The sequence below is a fragment of the Annulohypoxylon maeteangense genome, assembly GCF_022496945.1.
Source record: "Annulohypoxylon maeteangense strain CBS 123835 unplaced genomic scaffold GGS22scaffold_29, whole genome shotgun sequence".
Lineage (NCBI taxonomy): Eukaryota > Fungi > Ascomycota > Sordariomycetes > Xylariales > Hypoxylaceae > Annulohypoxylon > Annulohypoxylon maeteangense.
In genome coordinates, this window is record NW_025953276.1 from 32,382 (window position 1) to 45,145 (window position 12,764).

A 12,764-nucleotide genomic window follows, 5' to 3' on the forward strand; every position below is an offset into this window, starting at 1 on the left:
AATGATATACATATATAATATAGCGTAGGGAGACCCTGACCTGTAGAAATTCACTCTAATATGTATCAGCGTTTATCTATTGGGTCGCTCACCCTTAGGGGACCTCTACCCCGCTGCCTGCCCCGCCAACTGTGCAGTAACCGGGTACATATCTAGGTAATTAGCGTAGGTACCTACATAGCGGAGACAGCCCCACATCAATTCCCTAGCTCTCCAAATTAAATTATGCCAAGACATCTCGCAACGCGTTTTCCAGTTGGAGATCTTCAATCTGAACATTTAAACCTTTACCTTCGTGAATTGTGAATCGCGAAGTAGGTATTTTGAGTGATGAGGCCAACGCATCAAGTCACTTTTCTCTTTTTCATTCTAACACGAACCTCCTACTTCGGATCAAGAGATCCTCAATAATAATTCTAATAACGAAACAATATTCATGAACACCACAACTATTTAAACTCTTCCCTATCGAACCGTCGTCAAGGCCTGGTACACACATCCATATTTATATCGCTCCCCTGTGTGAAGAGCACACTTTGTCATGGGTGAAAAGGATATGCGTCTGCGTCTTGTCGTGCGGAGGGATGGATATCCGGAAGTAAGACTCATTTGGAATGTGTCTCTAGAGAACGATCCGACTATCTCGAAGCTGCTGGAGAAGGTGAATGAGACCTTCCCTCTAGAGATCGAACAGAAAGGGCTGGAGAACTATGTAGTCGAACTTCATGACAACGATGGCACAAGCTTCGAATGCTTACACTTCCAAACTGTACGATCTGTCCTAAAACCCGATGACCGAGTTTTCATCCGAGCCCTCGATCGAGACGACAATAAGCAACGTCGAATCAGTGGCCGATACAGGATATCATCCGATGGCAGACATTTGATTGACGGTATCCCTTTTGGACGCCGTCGCCTGAAAGTTTCCAGTAGCCAAGCTCCCGTTGTTCTTCCTCCGCGGAAGCGTGCCAGACTTGCGTATAATCAGGAAGACCTAGACGACGACGACGATGACGACGACTTCTTAGGAGACGAAGAAGACACACCTATGCTACTTATCACCAATGGCGAACAAGACAGTGAAATAGGGAACTCTTCGAGCGTCAGAATAAATGCAGAGTTCGATGATGCTGATGCCGATGCCGAGGATGATGATCCCGACAGTGAAGCAGAGATAGACGACGTAAACGATTATCCTGCACCTGAGCCCCAACCCGAAGATTCTGATCAGGACCAATCAGAAGCACCAAGCGACGAAGATATAGAAGATGAGGAGCTTGAGGATGAAGATCTCGAAGACGAACTTCAAGATTTGATGAAGGATAATGCCGATTACAACACGGAGGAAGAAGTGGAGTCAGAAGTAGAGCAAGAGGCAGGATCTTCTGACATGGAAACTTCAGATGATGGAGGGTTAAATAAGATACTTGCACTGCAAGCTGCATTTCCCTCGGCACCGGCGGCACTCTGCAAAAAGCTTTTAGATAGCTCGAACGGTGACTTAAAGGCGACGTACAATGGTCTTGTTAATGCGTTTGAACCAAAACTTCCAGAATACGCGTTGTTAGCTTTGTGTTCTTCAGGAGAACAGACGTCGCGAAAGACAAGTATCCCTCAAAGTGGAGCGCCAGTGGGTACTACATCGAATGTATGTGCAAAGGAAAGTTATGACGCCACTGAGGAAGACGAGGATCAGTGGGAATCAGCTGAAGAAGAAGATGAGGAAGAAGTTCCTGACTTTGTACGGCAATTTGATCATCGCGGCCTTCCTCCTGGCTCAATTACTTCAGGCAAGGGACTAGCGCAAATGGCGGCGGTATCCGGTTCGCTTACTAACAATTATATCAATGGCGAGAGCGAAACAACATCGACCTTGAACGAAAGTAAGGGAAGCCCTGAGAAGGCAATGGAGGAAGACGATGACACATCTAGCGACGATACAGGCTTTGGCTCCGAGGACGAAGACTCTGAATCCGAAAGTGATGGCACTTCTGAAAGCGATGATAGGGCTCTATCAGATAGCGACGACGACGACGAAGATGACGACAGCAATAATAGTGAAGTTGATAGTGACGGTAATAGTGTTGATCTCGAAGACGATGATTCTTCTATGTCCCACAATGTGTCATCCGGGTCAAATTCTGGTTCGGATAGCCTAAGTGAGGATGATAGCGAGGATAACAGTGAAGACGACAACGACGACAACGACGATAACGAGAGTGGACCGGAGGAGTCATCTACGAGACTCCCACTTTCTATACAACAACCAAGTGTTAATCAAGAAAACAACTCGAGTCAAGACACTACTAGTAGCGAGTCTTCAAGTGATAGCGATATATCTTCCTCCGAAGACAATTCCGAGGCCGAATCAAGTTCGGAATCTGAAAATGAACAGGTCGAAGAAGAGCCGCCTTCGGATCTCAAAGAGGCAGCAAGGCCACAGATTGCCAAAGAATCGAGTAGAGCTGCACAACAGAACCAGTTGCCCCCCGTATCAGTGAATCCGACTCCCGGGGCCAATCCAGTACCGGTACCTCCAGGAGCCGGTAAGGAGAGCACAAAGAAGCGAAATGCGCGCCGCCGGGCAGCAAAACGAGCTAAAAAGCAAGCTCAACAAGCTACAACTACAGATACTACGGCCATAAATAAGGAAGCCGAGCCCCCTGCTCCAATTCTAGACGAAAAGGCTCTTTTTGAAGCCAAACGTCAAGAATTGTTGAATGCGATTGCTAATGGTGGGGTGGAAATTAGTCTATCTAGCCAATTAGACGACTCATCGAGAGCTTCAAATGCAACAAAAAGAAAGCGCCAGGAATCGGACGGAGTTGACCATCAGACTATCCAAGAAGCTACACCCGCGAAGACACCCGCAAGCGAAGATGATCAGTCGTCAGGTTCGATCCAGAAAAAGCGTCGATTAGATGTAGGCGCTGGTCGGAGAATGCTCTTCGGGGCATTAGGTCTCCGCAATCCTAAAACTAAAGAAGACGAGGAAAAGCTACGAGAAAACCTTATGAAGGATGTTCGACCTGTTGAAAACCCGAGACTTAAGCAAGATTATAGTAACGCAGAGCAGGCAGACGGTGGAGAGGGAAAATCAACAAACGACCCTGATGCTTGGAAAAACAAAATCATCTATCGAGCTGTAGAGTGTTGCCAAGAAGGAATAGTGCTCAGCGAACCTCCTTTTCCGTTCATCCAGCGATGGGATCCCCAGCAGAAAGGGTATTGGTCTGAGAAGAAAAATAAACGTGGTGGCCAAAGTAAGCGAGCACAGCGCAACGAAGCCCATTTTTACCAGGACAGCCGCTCTAGCAAAAAGCGGAAGCACGATGAGTCCGCTATGTGGGACGAAGAGGGATACGATGACACATTTAACGGCATCGATGACACTACCGATGCAGACGTCGAGCTCAACTACGATGATCCCGAAGACGATCAACATAACGAGACGAACGGGCATACTAATGATGCAAGCCAGTTCACCGACATGGACGATCTCCCATCTTTGCCTTCAGATTTGTCAACGCTCCCTGATCTACGCCCCGGAGAAGTCCAAGCTGGTATGGTGATTACATGGCAGCAGTGGTCATGTTCGTCAGCAACCGGCTGGCAACCACAACTTTCTAATGTGACCGGTGTCGTGGTTAGGATTGACGATGACGCTACTGGCGTGGAAGTCTGCCTTGCTAAACGGGACCGGTATTTAGATAAAAACGAGAAGAAATATGACCACAAGGGTCAGCGAGTTTATGATAGATTCGAAGCGCCTGATTTTGACGAGGAGGAGGAAGAAGAAGACGAGGGCTTTCGAACCATGGGCTTTGCTGAAATGCAACAGCCGAAAATCCTTCAACAGCCGTTACCCGTGATGACAACTCGCGAAGAACGTATGGAGCCCGCTAGCAACCGCCCTGCTGAAAACCTAGCCCCGGAGGTGGAGCCAACTACCGCTACCGAAGATATGCAAACCGATGCCCCAGAACAATGCAACTCAGAACTAACGAAACAAAACGCGCCTAGTGTTGAGAAACCGCAGGCATCTCAGGTTAAGCAGGGGCAACAAACCAGCGATGGATCAGAATCGGGTCTATCTCAAATTAGTAGCCCTTCCCGACAGTTGCATGAGAGCACCAGCCAAGCCATCGGTGGAATAATCGGTGATCGGTCTGCACATGATACTTCAAGCCACGGAGATGTCACCTCGGATATTCCGTCAGATAAACCTAGCCTTGATATCTCAGGTTCGGGAATTCCGAGTGTTCGACAGTCATCCGCCCCGTTGTTTGATAGCCACGAGGATGATGTTGTTGTTGGAACACCAAAGAAAATCAAATCTAAAGCCATTATCCCCCCTTCATCAGTGGGCAGTGCTCGTAGTGGACGGCAGCCAGATTATGGCATGGACATGAACGATACACAACCGGATTCATTCAAAAATACAGATGATGGAGTCTCAAACTCGGAAGGTCCACGTGGCCCAGGATCCGATGAGGACGTATCGACCCCTACGCCAAAACCGAATCGCCAGAGCCAGTCAACTATTTTCAAGCAAGAGGGAACTGTAGAAAATCACCAATCATCATCACCGGCGAATCCATCAACTCCCAGCTCGCTGTCATCTATCAATACTGTTTGGAACACGGCCCGTACAGCACTCTCTTCCAGGAATACGCAAACTCCATCTCAGTCTCAATCTCAGTCTCAGTCCATCACTACCAAAATCCGAGCTCTAAAAGACCAAGAGTATGAGGAAGCGATGAGGAAACTTGACGATTTTTCAGACGACCAGGAGAGCATGTCAAGGGTTCCCGATAGCTTCAAACAAACTAGCCAGGCGTCGGGGCTCGGTGGTGTTAACAGATCCGACAAGCCTAAGCCTGTAGTTAAACCACGTTCGAATTCACCACAGGTTAAAATCTCGCCTCCTCCAACGAAGAGACGAAGATCAACTAAACCGCCAACTCAGTTCACGCTTCCTCCCGGGACACAGGTGGTCGACTTATCCTCGGATTCGGAACCTGCTTATGCAGAGAATTACGCTGATGACGATGTAGATGGAACCTATTCTCCTGAACCGGACAGCTTTCCTAGAAGCAATGGGTGGGTGCATAAGAAAGCGGATGTGAAGAACCGCAAACCAAGGAACGTGTCGGCGCCTATTGGATCCCACTCGACGAAGAAGGAATTATTTTCATCGTCACAAAGCTACCAGCCGTCGTTACCTACATCCTCTATCTCCAACCCTAACCGGTTCAAAGCTCGGAAGACAAGCTCAAGATTCTAGCTGATGTTATTTGGGAAACGTGGTTCTGAACCGGGCATATGAACGCTATTATCGTAGAAATTCTGGTATTCTGGTTTGCGGAGATGATTTAATGTGTTTGCCCGGGCGATTATCATCTATGGATACTATAAAAGGTGAAGAAATCCGAGAAAATGAAATCTCTATGCACCACTTCGAGGTTCGAGACGGTATTCATAGATAATTAGGATGGCGTGTATCACATTATGCATGTCCATCCCCTAATACATGAATAATTTAGTGAGTTGTACTAGATAGCTGAGCGAATAGCTAAGCAAATGAAGACAACAATACAAATATTGGGGATGATCCGTTTTCACAGTGAAAATCATACAATATAGCCGTGACGAGCGAAGCTAATGCCTGAGAGGTTTAATCGTGGATCTCTAGCAGATATCTCCGTACGGCTCTTGACATAACTACCATTGGCCTGTAATAAAATAATCAATAGATGGTACAGGGTGCACAAGACAAGACTCGACGTTGATAACCTCGTGTCGATAATCCCGATACTTGGGAGTATGTCGATCTCTAGCGGATATGTGTGTAGGTGAGAAATAGGCTTGTATGTACAATATGCTTCTCTCTTTCTTTCGATTTTTCCTTTATTCTTTTCTCTTTGAGTTCTGACGTCCTTTTCTTCCTTTATGCCCAATTCGCAAACGGCACCTTCGGATCGCATCGGTTTCTGAGCTCTTAGTTACTCCGCGCACCTCCCTTAGCCTCTCTCAGCTCTTCCATGCGGGCCACTCGCTTCTTGAACTCGACGTACTGGCACTTCTCGTAGCTATGTCGCTCGTCCTGTTCGCGGGGTGGGATGTTAGCGTTAGTCTAGGTGGGATAACCGAGGGTTGGCGGAAGGGTAGGCGAGACAACGCACCTCGCACTTCCATGGTAAGTAGTATGTGTCGACTCGACATCTGTTCAAGGGAATGAGGAGGTTCGCACAGCTGTCTCGATAGGCTATGGGGAGTTTGGCATCTCGCATCTCCTCCCGCGTGGCTTCTGGACCAATGGGTTAACTCGGATTAGCAATTGAAGATGGAAATGCGCGGAATTTGTGTATGGTGATTACGTACTTGGGGGAGCCTCGGAAGAGCTTGTTAAGAGGCCCATTGTGCGATATATAGAGGTCGGTTTGTTTGGACAGGTAAATACTCGTTGTGACGTGATGGGTGTCGAGCTTCGATGTAGCCGGAGCTTTCAATTGGAACCGCCTTCAAGGTTCCGATCCTAAGACTTAAAGGTGTGGCCGTGCACGGCATTAGCCTAGAATTCAGCCACAATCATCGAAACACGGTTATTTATATATATCTGATAGATGAGGAATCCATTCCGGATATAGAATTAATATTCAGATAAGTATATTTCTTGGCACTTTATAGAATCTATTTATAGGTAGGTTAAAAGGGTCACAAATAACTTTAGGCATTAGTTTAATGCTATTCTCATCTACAAAACCACTATCATCTAGATATCTGATACCGCGTATTTGACTAGGTAGGTAGGTACTACCTATAGGTACCTAGGTAAGTTTTGTTATCGTGGAAGATTTCTTATTACCTAGGTATAACCCTAGATTTCTTGCCGATGTCTGACAAAGACAATTCGACTGATCGAAATTAAGTGGTATCAGCGCCTTATTAACTTGGAAATACCAAACTGAAACTTAACACTAAATGACAGTATAAGCTATGATGATTGTTTAAAGTGTTTCAACAACTCAGGTAGCTGGTAAGCCCAATCGACACAAGCAGACAAGTATACTACAAACATTCAGAGACAGACCATCTAAGAATTCGAGTCAAATTCGAGTCACTGCACCGCATGGCACAGATACCTAAGGTACAATACCTAATACAATGCGTCGGGTCCAGAGTCAAGGTCCTACCACGTTCGTCTATATCGAAACCGCTATACCGATCCTCTGGGAACATGTTTAATTAAGTCTGACAAACATTCCGATAATATAATCCAATCCACATACTAATGCATAGGTTGAAATAATTTGAATTATTTGACACGCTGTTTGTGTGTTCAAAAACAGGATATAATTCGCCTCTTCTTTCCATTTGAAAACGTTGAATCAAGCAATCTGACAGCCTGATAGCTCAGTCATAATGATCGTCAGCTATACCTTGGAGATGATATCGCGGCTTGGCAGATCGCACCGTCTTCCTCGATCTGGTATAGTTTCGGAGGGCTGAGGGGGAATAAGCTTAATCCCAACCATCCTCTTCTCCTTACAGCGCGCCTGAACGTGTGCCGCCAGTACCATGTCAGACTTCGCCTCGCTTGAGGCTGGGTCCGCTAGAAAATCCTACTGACGATCTCATCCCATAAAAATGCCCGGTCAAACACAGGCATCATGTCCGTAGTATAGTGCAGTCCTAGATCGTGGTGCCTAAATAAGAATGGATTCGTCCCACCTAGCATGATGTTTGTTCACGGCATCACTTCATCGCCTTTTTCGCTCTTTTCTGTTGGCGTCTCCTTTTGTGTTTCTTATTTTTCCTTATACCTATCAGAATAGTCACGATGAGGGGTTCCGTGGTTGGGAGCGTCGTCTCTTCCTTATTGTACTTCGAAGCCGTCCACGGTTTCGGAATTCCTGCACCATATGCGCAACCGAGAGAAGCCGGCGAGGAAATTCTAGCTGCTCTCGCCGATCCAGAACAGCCTGATAGCGGCGTAGCCTTCTTCGAGCAATATATCGATCATAAAAACCCGGAGCTTGGTACATTCAACCAGACCTATTGGTATAATGCAACTGCGTGGAAGGGCCCGGGGTCTCCCGTGGTTATGATTACTCCCGGAGAAGTCGCCGCCGCGGGTTATGAGTTATACTTGACCCCTCAAGTGATTTCCGGCCTTATCGCGCAGGAGGTCGGTGGTGCTGTCATCTTGATCGAACATCGATACTGGGGCAACAGCACGCCGTATAAGGTCCAAACGACAAAGAATCTTCAGTATCTAACCATGGACCAATCTATCGCCGACTTCGTCCACTTCGCCCGAACAGTGAAGCTGCCGTTCGATGTAAACGGGACGGGGATATCAAACGCGCCAAAAGCTCCTTGGATCTGGAGTGGTTGTTCCTACCCCGGCGCGTTGGGAGCCTGGACCGAGAGTATTGCCCCCGGAACATTCTGGGCGACGCACTCAACCAGTGGCCCCGTCGAGGCTATCTATGACTTCTGGCAATATTTCCATGAAACCCAGCAAGGAATGCCCAAGAACTGCTCCAAGGATTATAGTGCCATCATCAACCACGTCGATCGTGTGCTCACTCACGGTTCCCGTAAGGAGCAAACTGACTTGAAGCATCTATTTGGGCTCCAAGACCTCACGCATCTCGATGATGTTGGCGCGTACGAACCCCTACAATTCAAATGTCTTTTGTTAGTTTTATAATACTAACCTATAATTCCAGAGCTATTTCCTCGCCGATCTCAGCTTGGCAAGGCATGGACTTTTTCTCTGGTTACTCCCAGTTCTACCAAATGTAAGGCATTGAACTGTGGTTAGTGTAAGCCCCGGCGAATAAAAACTGACTGCGCTTCTTTGTTATAGGTGCGACGCTATCGAGGGCTTCTTCCCGAACTCGACCAACTCGACCCGGCCGTCTAACCACACAAGCTCCTGTGGAGTTGGTGTTAAGAAAGCTCTTCCCAACTTCGCCAGATGGTATAAATCCAAGTTCCTACCTGGACGTAAGTGTACCCGTATAACCCATTGCTTTAATACGAGCTAACAAGGCACAGGTTGTAAAGATCTGGGTTCTGGTTCCGCGTGGCAGAATCAGCTCGACGTAGGATGTTTCGACACCTACAACGCCTCTAGCCCGATGTACACGGATCTATCTCAGGCGAATCCGTTCACTCGTACTTGGCTGTGGATGACGTGCAACGATCCCTTTTCGTGGTGGCAGACGTAAGTCCTCCCCCTCTAACCATTCCCCCCCATCAACCTCCCCTATTAACACCCAAACCCAGCGGCGCCCCAGCAAACCGCCCAACAGTCTACTCCCGTCTAGCCGACGCCGCCTACTTTGAGCGGCAATGCTCGCTATTCTTCCCCAAAGAGGGGAATTACACCTACGGCAGCGCGCGAGGCAAAACCGCCGCCGAAGTAAACGCCAAAACGAAAGGGTGGATGCTTCCCGATTACCTAGACTCGGAATCGCGCCTGCTCTTTGTAAACGGCGAGTTCGACCCCTGGCGGTCAGCTTCCGTGGCTAGCGAGTTCCGACCGGGCGGACCGCTGGTCTCGACGCCGGAGGTGCCGAGTATTATCGTGCAGGACGGACATCATTGCAATGACTTGTTTACGGCAGATGCGCTGATTAACCCGGGCGTTAAGAAGGCGCAACAGGAGATTGTAGCGCAGATGGTCAAGTGGACGAATGAGTTTTATGAGAGGGCGAATGGGACGACGACGCGGCGGAGTTATCCGCCTCCGAGAGGTTTGAGGGCGGCGTTGTAGGTGCTGTAGTGCGGGGTTGGGGCTGGGGTTGGGGGCCATAGAGGTACCTCCTAGGTGCCACTGTAGCTGTATAGGTAGGTACCTAGGTACCTACCCCGCAACATGTAGGAGTAGAAGGGAATACGGACGACGACCTCGGACGCTTGGTTAGTTGGTTCACTTCGTTTTGTAATTACATAGAGGTATTTAAGAGTATAAAATTCATTCCTAAAATAATAAGTCAGCGCAATGATATTTAAACGTGGTTTGTCAAAAACACCATAAATTTACATCATTTGCTTTACATGCACCCAAACCTTGGACACTTCAGGAAATCCAGGCTAATAATTAGATTACGCTTAACACATTAAGTCTAACATTATAACGTTTCTAACTCTTCCAGTCCCCGGGTCTTCCAGTAAAATAAGTGGTGTAGCTATTCGTATGCGTAGCTTCGGCAGTACCGTTACTCTTATACGTCGCCGTCACCTTCTCGTTTCCGTCCGCAATGACTAGGTCGCTTAAGACGCGCTTGAAGAGCTCTAAGGCAGCGACAGGTTGGTAGTATGGTACTTCGTGGCCTGACTCGTAAACTCGCGTAAAGGAAAAGTTTCCGTATTGTCGGCTCTCGCCGTACTCGACGCCGTCCACAACAAAGGGTGCGTATCCTGCCGATGCGAACTCTGTCGAATGTGTGTAGTTCACCTTTAGTGATACAGCCTCGCCACCCATCCAGTTACAGATATAGTCCTATCATGCTGTCGTTAGCAACATACTCGGTACTCAATCTCGATGTTGGGAGATAATATAATATAGGGGAAGTAGCAGCTTACAGCATCGCCATAGATCATCGCAATGCGGACGTCTTTCGCAAGAAGGCTTTCAAGATCTTGTAATAAGTTTGGATACACGAAGTCACCGGTGTAGTCAAAGCCGATCCATACTTGTTCACTGCTCGTGGACGTATAGTTGATGTCGACACCAATGGCGTTTTGAACTGTCGCTGTGTTGAGGTAATCGACCCAGTAGCTGGGCGGGATGTTGGCACCGTCTTGCGCTCGAATATCGTACGCGTTTCGTCCACTCACGACACTGTCCAGAGTTAGAAATGAGACACGTGACGACCAAATTTCATACCATTCTCCCAAGTGCCTAGCAAAGAGTGACTAATGAAATTGCCACTTACTAATATACACCTTCCACTAACGACCGGCAAATGGCAGTGGCTTGAGAGCAGAGTGCTTTGCCATCAGGTGTCGAGCGATCCGCAGAGAAGCATTGATCGATGGAATCTCGGCAACCGCCTGGGAAGTAGTAGTTGTTCAACATATAATTGTACATCGTCTCATTAACGGCCTTGAGACCGTACGTGTTGTTATAGGCCATGGCGGCATAGTATGGAGCCTGGATTCTTTCCGAGATAATACCGTTAATTATGCCGAGGGTATGCATGTTGAGCTCAACCCCAGGAATGGTCTTGTTCTTAATTAACTCGTTCTGGTCATAGAAATAATTGAAGAATGCCGGCCCGTAGTGACCTCCATACGACTCGGTCCAGAGGTTGAAACTGCGAGATTTCACAGTCTCGTCGAGGGAAGGGAGGTTTTGGATGAAGCCTTGCAGAACCTCCCAAGTACCCTTAGCAGCTAGCTCTGTCGTATCAAACCTGTATGGGTCGACATCGCTATACCGGCCGTCAGGCGTAGATGAGTTGACAGGCACCCCAGAGGTCTCGTTGATGACCCCGACGACCTCGTCGGCGTAGGAGAAACCGACGCCAAGGGGTTGCGACAGGAACAGAAGGTTGCTCACTTCGTTCCATGCGTACGGGTTCACGACCGAGGTACCATTATGAGTGACATTGCAAGGACCAAGCTCTGCGAGACGATAAGCACTTTATATATCGAACATGTCTACTAGGTAGGCAAGAAAGAGAAAGCTAAACGAACCTTCAAATAGACCTATCAGCGAGTCAGAGCCCGGCCCTCCGTTGAGCCACAAAGTTAGAGGCGCTTCGTCGGGGTTGTGTCTCGCTTCGAAGAACCAGAAGAACATGTGAGTTTCTTCGTCGACGTCCACATAACCCGAGTAGGATTTGACTCCAGGCGTGGTCTCACAAATACCCGGTTCCTTGTAACGGATTGTGGAGCCTCCAGGCGACGTGATGGTTTTGACATCAGTTGGCTCTGCCGGGACTTGCTTCCGGATTAGCCTCTCCACGTGAGGAGGCAGCGAGCTTGCGGTTCCCAGTCCTAAGAAGAGAGGGGAAAACTGCAATGCTGCTAACGCAGCTACCTTTCCGAGACTGTACATGGTGCAGTAGCAGTCGCGATTCGCCTCGACAGGTTTGACGAAGAATCGGGAAAGAAGAGGGTGAGAGAGGACCCAGACAAGTGGGAGTTGTACCGGTTCGGCTCACTAGTTCTTATACATCACAAGTAAGTAGGTATTTAGCTGATGTTTGCAGAGTACAGAGGTAGTGATCGGCTCTATACCTAGCACGGCTCAGCTCGGGGGACCCGGACCTCTCACTGAGGTGATATTCGAACCCACAAATCTATACGTGTGCCGTATGCAGTCCCCTGTATCACCCCCACTCCTTTCCATAGGGAGAGTACGCTGTATGCAGGACAATGAGCTTGTTGCAGTGACGTGCTTGAATGGTAGGTACGGGAAATATTGTGTTTACAGGGTTGCCTAGTCTTCGATGAATGCTTCGTCGATGAACTGCCGGTTTGGATTAGGACACCCTTCTAGCTCAAGGTAGCTTCGTTGGTTTCGACCGTAAGTAGTATCCGTGCCCTGTTCCCTCGTGTTTGCCAATGTTCACCACCGACAAACTGCTGGAGTCGAATTGGGCAGGAGTGAAAACAAAGCCCGCGGGGTAATGCTACAGGACCTATTCATAATCATTAACAAGACCGGATTTTCCCACCGTACGAACATCATCGTTCAGTCGTAGGTTGCATACCAGGTAGGCATGCATAGCCAAATA

General features: G+C 48.2%; 4 protein-coding genes across 4 annotated transcripts; 2 read left to right on the plus strand and 2 right to left on the minus strand.

Moving 5' to 3' along the window:
- The first annotated feature begins 317 nt into the window (after positions 1–317).
- Positions 318–5,647, plus strand: GGS22DRAFT_197631 (uncharacterized protein). The gene has a single exon (XM_047966007.1). It carries the CDS (start codon positions 542–544, stop codon positions 5,285–5,287), a length of 4,746 nt encoding a protein of 1,581 aa, XP_047814053.1. The 5' UTR covers positions 318–541; the 3' UTR covers positions 5,288–5,647.
- Positions 5,648–6,001: 354 nt separating this feature from the next.
- On the minus strand, positions 6,002–6,495 carry GGS22DRAFT_197637 (NADH-ubiquinone oxidoreductase B18 subunit-domain-containing protein; the record flags this gene model as incomplete). Its single annotated transcript, XM_047966008.1, has 3 exons — positions 6,385–6,495; positions 6,186–6,310; positions 6,002–6,106 (listed from the first exon to the last, which is right to left on the minus strand). Exons 1-3 carry the CDS (start codon positions 6,419–6,421, stop codon positions 6,002–6,004), a joined length of 267 nt encoding a protein of 88 aa, XP_047814054.1. The 5' UTR covers positions 6,422–6,495.
- A 1,348-nt stretch (positions 6,496–7,843) lies between these two features.
- Positions 7,844–9,804, plus strand: GGS22DRAFT_197639 (putative serine peptidase; the record flags this gene model as incomplete). Its single annotated transcript, XM_047966009.1, has 5 exons — positions 7,844–8,676; positions 8,739–8,810; positions 8,879–9,018; positions 9,070–9,238; positions 9,301–9,804. 5 exons carry the CDS (start codon positions 7,844–7,846, stop codon positions 9,788–9,790), a joined length of 1,704 nt encoding a protein of 567 aa, XP_047814055.1. The 3' UTR covers positions 9,791–9,804.
- A 186-nt stretch (positions 9,805–9,990) lies between these two features.
- GGS22DRAFT_87142 (peptidase) lies at positions 9,991–12,415 on the minus strand. Its single transcript, XM_047968304.1, has 4 exons — positions 11,719–12,415; positions 10,956–11,646; positions 10,603–10,861; positions 9,991–10,519 (listed from the first exon to the last, which is right to left on the minus strand). The coding sequence occupies exons 1-4, from the start codon at positions 12,080–12,082 to the stop codon at positions 10,160–10,162; spliced, it is 1,674 nt and encodes a 557-aa protein (XP_047814056.1). The 5' UTR covers positions 12,083–12,415; the 3' UTR covers positions 9,991–10,159.
- Between the last annotated feature and the right edge of the window lie 349 nt (positions 12,416–12,764).